At 53.8% G+C, this 14,914-nt stretch overlaps 1 protein-coding gene across 2 annotated transcripts in view; it reads left to right on the top strand.

The window, feature by feature from the left end:
• LOC144940612 (dnaJ homolog subfamily C member 5-like) overlaps nt 1–14,649 on the top strand; it is a 28,044-nt gene extending 13,395 nt beyond the window's left edge. Inside the window, exons 4-6 of one of the 2 annotated variants that reach the window (XM_078866868.1) lie at nt 5,503–5,659; nt 8,329–8,409; nt 11,234–11,374. In XM_078866868.1, the coding sequence (XP_078722994.1) occupies nt 5,503–5,659; nt 8,329–8,396 (225 nt within the window). In that variant the 3' untranslated portion in view covers nt 8,397–8,409; nt 11,234–11,374. Of the gene's footprint in view, nt 1–5,502; nt 5,660–8,328; nt 8,410–11,233 lie in introns of both variants that reach the window. The other variant, XM_078866867.1, reaches the window with a different exon arrangement.
• The last annotated feature ends 265 nt before the right edge of the window (nt 14,650–14,914 follow it).

Raw genomic sequence — 14,914 nt, 5'->3', positions numbered from 1 at the left:
GCAGAGACACGCACAGAGACCTGCAGAGACCCGCGCAGAGACCCAGAGACCCGCAGAGACCCGCAGAGACCCAGAGACCCGCAGAGACCCAGAGACCCGCAGAGACCTGCAGAGACCCACAGACACGCACAGAGACCTGCAGAGACCCAGAGACACGCACAGAGACCTGCAGAGACACGCGCGCAGACACGCACACACGCAGACACGCAGAGACCCAGAGACCCAGAGACACGCACAGAGACCTGCAGAGACCCTCAGAGAACTGCAGAGACATGCACAGAGACCTGCAGAGACACGCACAGAGACCCAGAGACACGCACAGAGACCCAGAGACACGCACAGAGACCCAGAGACACGCACAGAGACCCAGAGACACGCACAGAGACCCAGAGACACGCACAGAGACCCAGAGACACGCACAGAGACCCAGAGACACGCACAGAGACCCAGAGACACGCACAGAGACCCAGAGACACGCACAGAGACCCAGAGACACGCACAGAGACCCAGAGACACGCACAGAGACCCAGAGACACGCACAGAGACCCAGAGACACGCACAGAGACCCAGAGACACGCACAGAGACCCAGAGACACGCACAGAGACCCAGAGACACGCACAGAGACCCAGAGACACGCACAGAGACCCAGAGACACGCACAGAGACCCAGAGACACGCACAGAGACCCAGAGACACGCACAGAGACCCAGAGACACGCACAGAGACCCAGAGACACGCACAGAGACCCAGAGACACGCACAGAGACCCAGACACACGCACAGAGACCCAGAGACACGCACAGAGACTTGCAGAGACACGCACAGAGACTTGCAGAGACACGCACAGAGACCTGCAGAGACACGCACAGAGACCTGCAGAGACACGCACAGAGACCTGCAGAGACACGCACAGAGACCTGCAGAGACACGCACAGAGACCTGCAGAGACACGCACAGAGACCTGCAGAGACACGCACAGAGACCCAGAGACACGCACAGAGACCCAGAGACACGCACAGAGACCCAGAGACACGCACAGAGACCCAGAGACACGCACAGAGACCCAGAGACACGCACAGAGACCCAGAGACACGCACAGAGACCCAGAGACACGCACAGAGACCCAGAGACACGCACAGAGACCCAGAGACACGCACAGAGACCCAGAGACACGCACAGAGACCCAGAGACACGCACAGAGACCCAGAGACACGCACAGAGACCCAGAGACACGCACAGAGACCCAGAGACACGCACAGAGACCCAGAGACACGCACAGAGACCCAGAGACACGCACAGAGACCCAGAGACACGCACAGAGACCCAGAGACACGCACAGAGACCCAGAGACACTCACAGAGACCCAGACACACGCACAGAGACCCAGACACACGCACAGAGACCCAGAGACACGCACAGAGACTTGCAGAGACACGCACAGAGACTTGCAGAGACACGCACAGAGACCTGCAGAGACACGCACAGAGACCTGCAGAGACACGCACAGAGACCTGCAGAGACACGCGCAGAGACCTGCAGAGACACGCGCAGAGACCTGCAGAGACACGCGCAGAGACCTGCAGAGACACGCGCAGAGACCTGCAGAGACACGCGCAGAGACCTGCAGAGACACGCGCAGAGACCTGCAGAGACACGCGCAGAGACACGCAGAGACACGCACAGAGACACGCAGAGACACGCACAGAGACACGCAGAGACACGCACAGAGACCTGCAGAGACACGCACAGAGACCTGCAGAGACATGCGCGAAGACGCAGCTCCTTGTTGTCCTTTCCCCACACCTCTGATTAGCACGATTGGCTAAGTACGATGGTAAAGAAGTTCAACATACATACTGCCCATAGACTAACACTGCCCATAGACTAACACTGCCCATATACTCAACACTACCCATAGACTCAACACTGCCCATAGACTAACACTGCCCATAGACTAACACTGCCCATAGACTAACACTGCCCATAGACTAACATTGCCCATAGACTAACACTGCCCATAGACTCACACTGCCCATAGACTCACACTGCCCATAGACTCACACTGCCCATAGACTAACACTGCCTATAGACTATCACTGCCCATAGACTCAACACTACCCATAGACTAACACTACCAATAGACTCACACTGCCCATAGACTAACACTGCCCATAGACTCAACACTGCTCATAGACTCAACACTGCCCATAGACTAACACTACCAATAGACTCACACTGCCGATAGACTATCACTGCCCATAGACTCAACACTGCTCATAGACTCAACACTGCCCATAGACTAACACTACCAATAGACTCACACTGCCCATGGACTAACACTGCCCATAGACTAACACTGCCCATAGACTAACACTGCCCATAGACCTAACACTGCCCATAGACTCAACACTGCCCATAGACTCAACACTACCCATAGACTAACACTGCCCCATAGACTAACACTGCCCATAGACTCAACGCTGCCCATAGATTAACACTACCCATAGACTAACACTGCCCATAGACTAACACTGCCCATAGACTCAACACTGCTCATAGACTCAACACTGCCCATAGACTAACACTGCCCATAGACTCAACACTGCCCATAGACTCAACACTGCCCATAGACTCAACACTGCCCATAGACCAACACTGCCCATAGACTCAACACTGCCCATAGACTAAACACTGCCCATAGACTAAACACTGCCCATAGACTAACACTGCCCATAGACTAACACTGCCCATAGACTCAACACTGCCCATAGACCAACACTGCCCATAGACCAACACTACCCATAGACTAACACTGCCCATAGACTCAACACTGCCCATAGACCAACACTGCCCATAGACTCAACACTGCCCATAGACTCAACACTGCCCATAGACCAACACTGCCCATAGACTCAACACTACCCATAGACCAACACTACCCATAGACTCAACACTGCCCATAGACTCAACACTACCCATAGACTCAACACTGCCCATAGACTCAACACTGCCCATAGACTCAACACTGCCCATAGACTAACCTTGCCCATAGACTCAACACTGCCCATAGACTCAACACTACCCATAGACTCAACACTGCCCATAGACTCAACACTACCCATAGACTCAACACTGCCCATAGACTCAACACTGCCCATAGACTAACCTTGCCCATAGACTCAACACTGCCCATAGACTCAACACTGCCCATAGACTCAACACTACCCATAGACTCAACACTGCCCATAGACTCAACACTGCCCATAGACTAACCTTGCCCATAGACTCAACACTGCCCATAGACTCAACACTGCCCATAGACTCAACACTGCCCATAGACTCAACACTGCCCATAGACTCAACACTACCCATAGACTTAACCTTGCCCATAGACTCAACACTACCCATAGACTCAACACTACCCATAGACTAACACTGCCCATAGACTCAACACTGCCCATAGACTCAACACTACCCATAGACTTAACCTTGCCCATAGACTCAACACTACCCATAGACTCAACACTACCCATAGACTAACACTGCCCATAGACTAACACTGCCCATAGACTCAACACTACCCATAGACTCAACACTACCCATAGACTAACCTTACCCATAGACTAACACTACCCATAGACTCAACACTGCCCATAGACTAACACTGCCCATAGACTCAACACTGCCCATAGACTCAACACTACCCATAGACTTAACCTTGCCCATAGACTCAACACTACCCATAGACTCAACACTACCCATAGACTAACACTGCCCATAGACTAACACTGCCCATAGACTCAACACTACCCATAGACTCAACACTACCCATAGACTAACCTTACCCATAGACTAACACTACCCATAGACTCAACACTGCCCATAGACTAACACTGCCCATAGACTCAACACTGCCCATAGACTCAACACTACCCATAGACTTAACCTTGCCCATAGACTCAACACTACCCATAGACTCAACACTACCCATAGACTAACACTGCCCATAGACTCAACACTACCCATAGACTCAACACTGCCCATAGACTAACACTGCCCATAGACTCAACACTGCCCATAGACTCAACACTACCCATAGACTTAACCTTGCCCATAGACTCAACACTGCCCATAGACTAACACTGCCCATAGACTCAACACTACCCATAGACTCAACACTACCCATAGACTAACCTTACCCATAGACTAACACTACCCATAGACTCAACACTGCCCATAGACCAGGGGTCGGCAACCTGCGGCTCCGGAGCCGCATGCGGCTCTTTACGGACTGCTTCTTGACGATATGTACGTATGTACGTATGTACAGTATGTACTCAGATGCATTGCGGCTCTTGAAATACTGAATTTTGTACCGAATTGGAAAGAAATGGCTCTTCTTGTTATTTTGGTTGCCGACCCCTGCCATAGACTAACACTGCCCATAGACTAAAACTGCCAATATACTCAACACTATCCATAGACTCAACACTGCCCATAGACTAACACTGCCCATAGACTAACACTGCCCATAGACTAACACTGCCCATAGACTAACACTGCCCATAGACTAACACTGCCCATAGACTAAACACTGCCCATAGACTCAACACTGCCCATAGACTCAACACTACCCATAGACTCAACACTGCCCATAGACTCAACACTGCCCATTGACTCAACACTGCCCATAGACTCAACACTACCCATAGACTAACACTACCCATAGACTCAACACTACCCATAGACTAACACTACCCATAGACTCAACACTACCCATAGACTAACACTGCCCATAGACCAACACTACCCATAGACTCAACACTACACCTCCGATTAGCACGGTTGGCCACGTATGGTGTGAAAGAAGTTCAACACACATACAACGAGGCTTCGTATTGGTCAGACTTAGGTCGTGTGAGGGTTAGGCGCATAGCCCGTGCTCGTGTAAGTCTCAGGAATTGGACTCTGTGATGTCATGGCAGGCAATGGGGTAAGCGGAGCTCGCTTGCTGCCGTGTTCCCTGCAGAACTTTAGGTGTTGGGAGGCCTTCATCCAGCAGTGGATTGGCCATGGCTGATGATGACGCTTCCTATGACCCTAATCATTTGGAATGCTCTCCCCCCCCGCGTCTTATGTTGGTGCTATAAATGTCCAAATGATGGGCCACTTTGGTGAGATAGCATGTGGCCAGGTTACTTGTGAGCGAGTTAATACCTGAGTGGGCTTTGCCTGGAAGGATGGGGGGTGGTTTAGTTGATGTTTGTTCGTGTTTGGGTCATTTGTTTACCTTTATTCTACTTTGTACTCACATCGTGTTTGTGTCATTTTTGTTGTTGTTGACGTTCTCATCTCGTGTCCCTCCAAACGGCCCGGCTTGCACGTCTGTGAAAGAGGTTTATAGCTGACCGGATTTCTCCAGTCGGGAATAAATATCCTGATTCTGTCTCCCACCGTGTCTCTCGCCCCCTCTATCTCCCCGCCCCCCCCCGCGTCTCCCCAGGCCTGCTTCGTGGTGTGTGGGATCCTCACCGGCTGCTACTGCTGCTGCTGCCTGTGCTGCTGCTGCAACTGCTGCTGCGGACACTGCAAGCCGGACCCCCCCCACGAGTTCACGGATGGTGGCGGCATCCCACCCAGCGACGACCTCGATTCACACGGTACACTCACGCGCGTGTCCACACACTCAGGCACGTGTGCACACACTCACGCGCGTACGCACACACGCGTGTACACATGCGTACACGCGCGTACAAACACACGCGTGTACACACACCCACACGCGCGTACACACGCGTATGCACACACGTGCACAAATGTACGTATGCAGATACTTGCACGGCAACTGCCGTTCGCCACTGAGTGGTGCCGACATGACCACAGTGATTGTGCCGGGCAAGGTACACCATGAGGCCACGTGCAGGTGTGGAAAGCTTACTGGCAGGAGGTCATGTGACATGGGTTGACTGACTGAGATGACTGGCAGATCCACCAACTGTGCTCCTTACTGTGCCAACTCACTGCGTTTTAGCCGCCCGGCGCTCCGCTCGTTGTTGTGAGCGTCGCTCCTCCGCCCTCCGTTGTTGTTGGAGGGCGACTGCCTCCAACTGCCCAGTAGCGTCCTTCACGAGCCTCCTCCACAGAGGCCGATCTTGACACCGCTGGTACCGGCCATCGCCAAGTCCACTCAATTACCACAGCAGTCCATCTCTTCTCTAGCCGGTGCCACGCCTATTTAGCCCCCTCTATCCGACCAAACAAGCTGCATGGGCATGTGGTGGCTGGGCATGCAAGGACACGCGTCTTTACACACACACACATGCACACTTGCATGCAACTCGCATGCAAGTGGTGCAGTTGCATACACATGTACACGTGCTTTCACATTCACGGACGCGCGGGTAAACATCCTTATACACGTGCAATCAAACAACAACAACAACAACAACCGGCGTTCGCGACTAAGCTGCGGTGGTGTCACCACGGTGCTTGTGCCAGGTTAGGTGCACCGTTAGACCGAGGTACCACGATGGGTTGGCTGACTGAGATGGCTGGCAGATGCACCACCTGTACCCCCCCCCCCCCTCCTACACTGCCAACTCGCTGCGTTTTAGCTGCCCACCGCTCCGACACTCGTTTTTTTGTGAGCGTTGCTAAACTAACTGACGAACAAAAGCAAAGATCCCCCTTATAGCCTTCACTGTTGGGGCAAGTGCTGCTAGCGAGTAGCACCTACGAAGGCCTGGCACGGCATCACGAGGGGGTGGGTGGCCAGCACCATGCCAGACCTGACTACACGAATGGCAGGCATGGGCGTGCAAACCAACACACGTCCACACGTCCACACGTACATGTGTACGCACGCATGTACCACTTCAGAATATGCATTCGTACGGAGGGAATGCAGTGGGCTATAAAGTTCGTGTATTCACAGATGTCCAGTTAGGTCACGTGGTCACAATGTTGCAACACAACGGTACAGAAGCACGATTGGAGTGCAAAGTATAGGGGAGGTGAACAAAGCACTTAACAAAAAATGTTTACAAATATGCACGCATGCATTCACGCACGCACATGCAACCATCAATATCAGTCGCTGGTGCGAAGAAATTCCAGCCGGATGAATCTTGAACTTCGCCTTGATTCCGTCTTTCACACAGCCGGCACTCCGAATCCCCCCCCCTCCCCCCCACCCTTCTATCCGCCCCGTGTATTCTCTCCCTCATCCTCTGCCGAACTTTCCACGACTCTCCACCAATCCCCCCTCTTCAGTTCCCTCCTCCCCCCCTCCCACCGCCCCGTCTCCGTTTAGTTTTTCCCGTCGACCAATCCGCTCCTGCCCCGTCCCCACCCCTCGTGTTAGCTCCTCCCCCCCCCCATGAGACTCGAGCGTGCTGTTCCAACTCTCGAGGAGGCGCTAGCGACCGCGGTGAGTGTGGATATTTACGTGTTCATCTATTTATTTCCGATAGGGTCCTCATCTCGGGACATCCCTTATTACACGCGCGCCGGTGTGAGCAGGGCGCATGGGGTGGCTGGCCCTGGAACATCGTTATTTGAGCGTGCGTGCGTGCGTGTGTGTGTTTGTGTCCGGCCCTGTGTATGTGTACCACCGTGTGCGTGTCTGTGTGTGCCTGTGTGGGTGCGTGCATGAGTGTGTGTACCTGGGCCTGTGTATATACGTGTCCTACCGTGTGCATGCGTGCGTGCGTGTGTGCGTGTGTACCTGTGCGTGCATGTGCTTACATGATTGTGTGTGTGTGTGTGTACTACTGTGCGCGCATAAGGGGTGTACCTTTGTTGGTGCGTGCGTGAGTGGGGGTGTGTATCCTTAACATGCTTGCCTGTGTATATACGTGTTCATGTTTGGTGTCCCTGTGTGTACATGTGCATCTGTGTGTGTGTGTGTGCATGTGCACCTGTATGTGTATGTGCCTGTGTGTGTGTGTCTGTGTGCGCGTGTGCGTCTGTCGATGAGTCTAGCGAGGAGCGGTGGCGCAGTGGTTAGCGCGCCCGCAACCCGAGTTCAATTCCCACTCTCCGCGATTGTCAGCGATGAGAATCTGAAACTGGCCCTGGGCCGCCTCCCCTAGGTCGGCTCGGCCTCAAATGAGTACCTGGTGCCGTGTGTGCGTAAAACATTTCGAGCATTAGCATTGGGGAGACAAAGGCGGCCGGGCGTCGTGCTGGCCACATCACCCACGCATAGGTGGGGCGCCGTGCCGGCCTTCGTAGGTACTTCTCGATAAGGGCACTGGGCCCACATGTCAGTAAGAAGGCGATTTGGGGGATCTTCTGTCTGTGTCTCTGTTGTGTGTGTCCTCCTCAGGAGAGCGGCCGCCTGTAGTCACGCAGCCCGTGTGTTTACCCCCACCACAGTCATCCGCAGGCTCCTAACCATAGCCAGCAAGTAAGCAGTGTGCGTGTGTGTGTGTGAGACTCGGTGAGTGTGTGTGTGTGAGATTGAGCAGTGTGCGTGTGTGAGACTCGGTGAGTGAGTGTGTGTGTGTGGCACGGTGAGCAGGGTGTGTGTGTGTGACACAGGGTGTGTGTGTGTGTGACACGGTGTGTGTGTGTGTGAGACACAGGGTGTGTGTGACACGGTGTGTGTGTGACACAGTGTGTGTGTGTGACACTGTGTGTGTGTGTGAGACAGTGTGTGTGTGTGACACAGTGAGCAGATTTGCTGATGCCAGGGTTCGATTGCCAGTCACACGCGACACTGATGACGACTGTGTTCGTTGTGTGACCCAGAGTGTGTGTTGCAGCGAGCGTGAGTGCGCCTGCGTGTGTGAGCCTGCGTGTGCGTGAGCCTGCGTGTGCGTGAGCCTGCGTGTGTGTGAGCCTGCGTGCGTGAGCCTGCGTGCGTGAGCCTGCGTGCGTGAGCCTGCGTGTGTGTGAGCCTGCGTGTGTGTGAGCCTGCGTGCGTGAGCCTGCGTGCGTGAGCCTGCGTGTGCGTGAGCCTGCGTGTGTGAGCCTGCGTGTGTGTGAGCCTGCGTGTGTGTGAGCCTGCGTGTGTGTGAGCCTGCGTGTGTGTGAGCCTGCGTGTGTGAGCCTGCGTGTGTGAGCCTGCGTGTGTGAGCCTGCGTGTGTGAGCCTGCGTGTGTGTGAGCCTGCGTGTGTGTGAGCCTGCGTGTGTGAGCCTGCGTGTGCGTGAGCCTGCGCGTGCGTGAGCCTGCGCGTGTGCGTGCGAGCACACATCAGCAAAGTTTACCCAGACGCACTCTTCTTATCTCTGCGATCGATTGATCGTTATCTCTTTGATATATTGATGATGATATATGTATCTGTATCTCTGTCATAATGATCATCTCTCTGTGATATTGATCATTATTTATCCGATATATTTATCGATATCCCTCCGATACGTTGATCGTAACTTCTGTTATTTGCTCAGTACGAGCTCTCAAGCCGTGGCTTGGCAATCATTACATTTCTACTGCGGTCTGAGAAATCCAGAGCTGGATTATCACACGTGTGTGTGTGTGTGGGCAAGCATGCGTACATGTATGTATGTTGAACTTCTTTCGCACCGTACATAGCCAACCGTGCTAATCGGAGGTGCGGGGGAAGGATGTGTGTGTGCATGGTGTGTGAAAGTATATCTATAGAGCATTTTAAACAAAGGCGCTCTATAAATATAAAATAAAAAAATGTGTACAGTAGAAACCCCTCTTAACGACCACCCCTGTTCACGACTAATCCCTTAACGCCAGGCCTCCATAGAGCCCAATGTGTGTGTGTAGTGTATAGTGTAGTGTATACTGTGTAGTGTATAGTGGTGTATACTGTGTAGTGTATAGTGGTGTAGTAGCCTCCATAGAGCCCAATGTGTGTGTGTAGTGTATAGTGTAGTGTATACTGTGTAGTGTATAGTGGTGTAGTAGCCTCCATAGAGCCCAATGTGTGTGTGTAGTGTATAGTGTAGTGTATACTGTGTAGTGTATAGTGGTGTAGTAGCCTCCATAGAGCCCAATGTGTGTGTATAGTGTAGTGTATACTGTGTAGTGTATAGTGGTGTAGTAGCCTCCATAGAGCCCAATGTGTGTGTGTAGTGTATAGTGTAGTGTATACTGTGTAGTGTATAGTGGTGTATACTGTGTAGCATATAGTGGTGTAGTAGCCTCCATAGAGCCCAATGTGTGTGTAGTGTATAGTAGTGTATACTGTGTAGTGTATAGTGGTGTAGTAGCCTCCATAGAGCCCAATGTGTTTGCTTACCGACCATTCCCCTGTTAACGATGGTACTGTTAATGCATTGATCAACCATGTTTATTTGAATGTTACGTGTTCATGTTGTTTCAATATGATTTTGGGTGGAAAAGGGAAACTTTCGATGCCACCGTAACGGAGGAAGCCCTTCGCGTGCGTTTCCTCCCCTCGTTTGACGACCAAATCACTTAACTGCCGGTCTCGTTGAACCAATTACCACTCTTTGGGTTTCGATTTAAAGCTTTGGTGACTGCAGGAATTCAAATTCTTGGTTCTTTCGTTAAAGTCACGTTGAGTGGGAAATAATATAAAAATACAAATAAAACAATACGAACCAATCGCCGCTCTTTGGGTCTATCGGGAAAGTCGCGTAGATAGAAAAAAATAATTACAATGATAAAAAATCACGACGTTTCGATCGCAACACGAGCAATCGTGTTCGGGTGAAAAAATCCAGCAGGCGGACTGCTGAGGCAGGATCAATATAGCGCGATCCCCACTCGGAGCCAACGACACCAGCGGCGATTATCTGAACAGGTTATGGGCCACTTCAAATGGGTGCCCAGAGCGGTGTGTCTATTTTGTCACTGGGGAGACAAAGGCGGCCGGGCGTGGTGCTGGCCACCCACCCCCCTCGAGTGCCACAGTGCCGGCCTTCACAGGGGCTGCTCGCTAACAGCACTTGCCCCAACAGTCTGCTGAGGCTACACGGGGGATCTTTGTCTGATGTATTATGTGCTCGTGCCTTTATGTTCGTCCACGTGCGTGTGTGCGTGTGTGTGCACACGCACACACACGCACACACGTATGTTGAACTTCTTTCGCGCCGTACGTAGCCAACCATGCTAATGGGAGGTGCATGCGTTCCTGTGCGTCTCGACACCCATGTGTGTATGTGTGTGTGCATCCGTGTATGTGTATGTGTATTTGCATGTACATCCACGTACCTGTGTGTGTCTGTGCAGAAGGTGATGTCGGCGGCGACAGTGACAACCTGTGTGTGTGTGTGTGTGCGTGTGCAGAAGGTGACGATGGTGACGGTGGCGGTGGTGGTGGTGGTGACGACACGGTGCCGATAATCTCGCAGCAACCTCGGCCAGCCACGGAGAGCTCCCAACTCCACGTGGACCCCCCCAGCCCTGGCTACAGCTCCATGGCCTCTCCCACCAATAACTGAGCTCGCTACGGATACGGAGACACACCTGCCCAGGATACACACACACACGCACACCACGGACACACACACACACCACGGACACACACACACACACCACGGACACACACACACACACCACGGACACACACACACCACGGATACACACACACACACGGATACACACACACACACACCACGGATACACACACACACACACACCACGGATACACACACACACACACACCACGGATACACACACACACACACACCACGGACACACACACACACACACCACGGACACACACACACACACACCACGGACACACACACACACCACGGACACACACACACCACGGACACACACACACCCCACGGACACACACACACACCACGGATACACACACACACACCACGGATACACACACACACACCACGGACACACACACACACCACGGACACACACACACACCACGGACACACACACACACCACGGATGCACACACACACCCCACGGATGCACACACACCCCACGGATGCACACACACCCCACGGATGCACACACACACACCACGGATACACACACACCACGGATACACACACACACCCCAGGGACACACACACACATGGCACTGATACACACACACACACGGCACTGATACACACACACACGGCACTGATACACACACACACCCCACGGATACACACACGCACACCAAGGATAAATGCCCACAACGGATACACACACAGATTTTGCCATGGCTAACCGAAACCCGGCATGGCTAATTGATTGTGCCAAGATCAACTGACCCCACCAATGCTGATCGACCTCAACACGACTCGTTGATACCGCCACGGCTCACCGTACCCCCTGTCCACAGCTCACCGTACCCCCCTGGCACGGCTCACCGAACCCGAACCCCCCCGGCACGGCTCACCATACCCCCCCGGCACGGCTCACCGTACCCCCTGCCCACGGCTCGCTGGACCCGCCACTGTTCACCAAAACCGCCACGGCACGCGAACCCATGCTGCGCCACACCGATCCATGGCACAGTCAATTCAACGTGCCGTGGCTGACTGGCCTTCGCACGGCTCGCAAAATGGGAAACTCGCCAGCCCGCAGCACCACCGTTTGCCAGTCCCGTAATTATACGTCACCAACTTGTCCACGGCTCACCAATCCCACCACAACTCACCGGACCCACCACAACTCACCAATCCCACCATAACTCACCAGACCCACTATAACTCACCCATCCCACCATAACTCACTGATCCCACCACAACTCACCGATCCCACCACAACTCACCGGACCCACCATAACTCACCAGACCCACCATAACTCACCGATCCCACCATGACTCACCGATCCCACCACAACTCACCGATCCCACCATAACTCACCGGACCCACCATAACTCACCCATCCCACCATAACTCACCAGACCCACCATAACTCACCAGACCCACCATAACTCACCGATCCCACCATGACTCACCGATCCCACCACAACTCACCGATCCCACCACAACTCACCGGACCCACCACAACTCACCGATCCCACCACAACTCACCAGACCCACCATAGCTCACCGATCCCACCGCTGCTCACCGATCCCACCATAACTCACCAGATCCACCACAACTCGCCAATCCCACCATAACTCACCGGACCCACCACAACTCACCAATCCCACCATAACTCACCGATCTCACCGCTGCTCACCGATCCCACCATAACTCACCAGACCCACCACAACTCACCAATCCCACCACAACTCACCGATCCCACCACAACTCACCCATCCCACCACAACTCACCGATCCCACTGCTGCTCACCGATCCCACCACAACTCACCGATCCCACCACAACTCGCCAATCCCACCACAACTCACCAGACCCACCACAACTTACCGATCCCACCACAACTCACCGATCCCACCACAACTCACCCATCCCACCACAACTCACCGATCCCACTGCTGCTCACCGATCCCACCACAACTCACCAGACCCACCATAGCTCACCGATCCCACCGCTGCTCACCGATCCCACCATAACTCACCAGATCCACCACAACTCGCCAATCCCATCATAACTCACCGGACCCACCACAACTCACCAATCCCACCATAACTCACCGATCCCACCGCTGCTCACCGATCCCACCATAACTCACCAGACCCACCACAACTCACCAATCCCACCACAACTCACCGATCCCACCACAACTCACCCATCCCACCACAACTCACCGATCCCACTGCTGCTCACCGATCCCACCACAACTCACCGATCCCACCACAACTCGCCAATCCCACCACAACTCACCAGACCCACCACAACTCACCGATCCCACCACAACTCACCGATCCCACCACAACTCACCCATCCCACCACAACTCACCGATCCCAATGCTGCTCACCGATCCCACCACAACTCACCGATCCCACCACAACTCGCCAATCCCACCACAACTCACCAGACCCACCACAACTCACCGATCCCACCACAACTCACCGATCCCACCACAACTCACCCATCCCACCACAACTCACCGATCCCAATGCTGCTCACCGATCCCACCACAACTCACCGATCCCACCACAACTCGCCAATCCCACCACAACTCACCAGACCCACCACAACTTACCGATCCCACCACAACTCACCGATCCCACCACAACTCGCCAATCCCACCACAACTCACCAGACCCACCATAACTCACCGATCCCACCGCTGCTCACCGATCCCACCATAACTCACCGATCCCACCATAACTCACCGATCCCACCACAACTCACCGATCCCACCACAACTCGCCGATCCCACCACAACTCACCAGACCCACCATAACTCACCAATCCCACCACAACTCACCAGACCCACCATAACTCACCAATCCCACCACAACTCACCAGACCCACCATAACTCACCGATCCCACCACAACTCACCCATCCCACCACAACTCACCGATCCCACCATAACTCACCGGATCCACCACAACTCACCGATCCCACCACAACTCACCCATCCCACCACAACTCACCGATCCCACCACAACTCGCCAATCCCACCACAACTCACCCATCCCACCACAACTCACCGATCCCACCACAACTCGCCAATCCCACCACAACTCACCCATCCCACCATAACTCACCGGATCCACCATAACTCACCGATCCCACCACAACTCACCCATCCCACCACAACTCACCGATCCCACCACAACTCGCCAATCCCACCACAACTCACCCATCCCACCACAACTCACCGATCCCACCACAACTCACCGATCCCACCACAACTCACCCATCCCACCACAACTCACCGATCCCACCACAACTCGCCAATCCCACCACAACTCACCCATCCCACCACAACTCACCGATCCCACCACAACTCACCGATCCCACCACAACTCGCCGATCCCACCACAACTCACCAGACCCACCATAACTCACCAATCCCACCACAACTCACCAGACCCACCATAACTCACCAATCCCACCACAACTCACCAGACCCACCATAA

Source organism: Lampetra fluviatilis, chromosome 23, assembly GCF_964198595.1.
Source record: "Lampetra fluviatilis chromosome 23, kcLamFluv1.1, whole genome shotgun sequence".
In the NCBI taxonomy this organism is placed as follows: Eukaryota; Metazoa; Chordata; class Hyperoartia; order Petromyzontiformes; family Petromyzontidae; genus Lampetra; species Lampetra fluviatilis.
The sequence above is the reverse complement of the archived record's forward strand: the minus strand, read 5'-3'. Positions and strand labels throughout refer to the sequence as shown.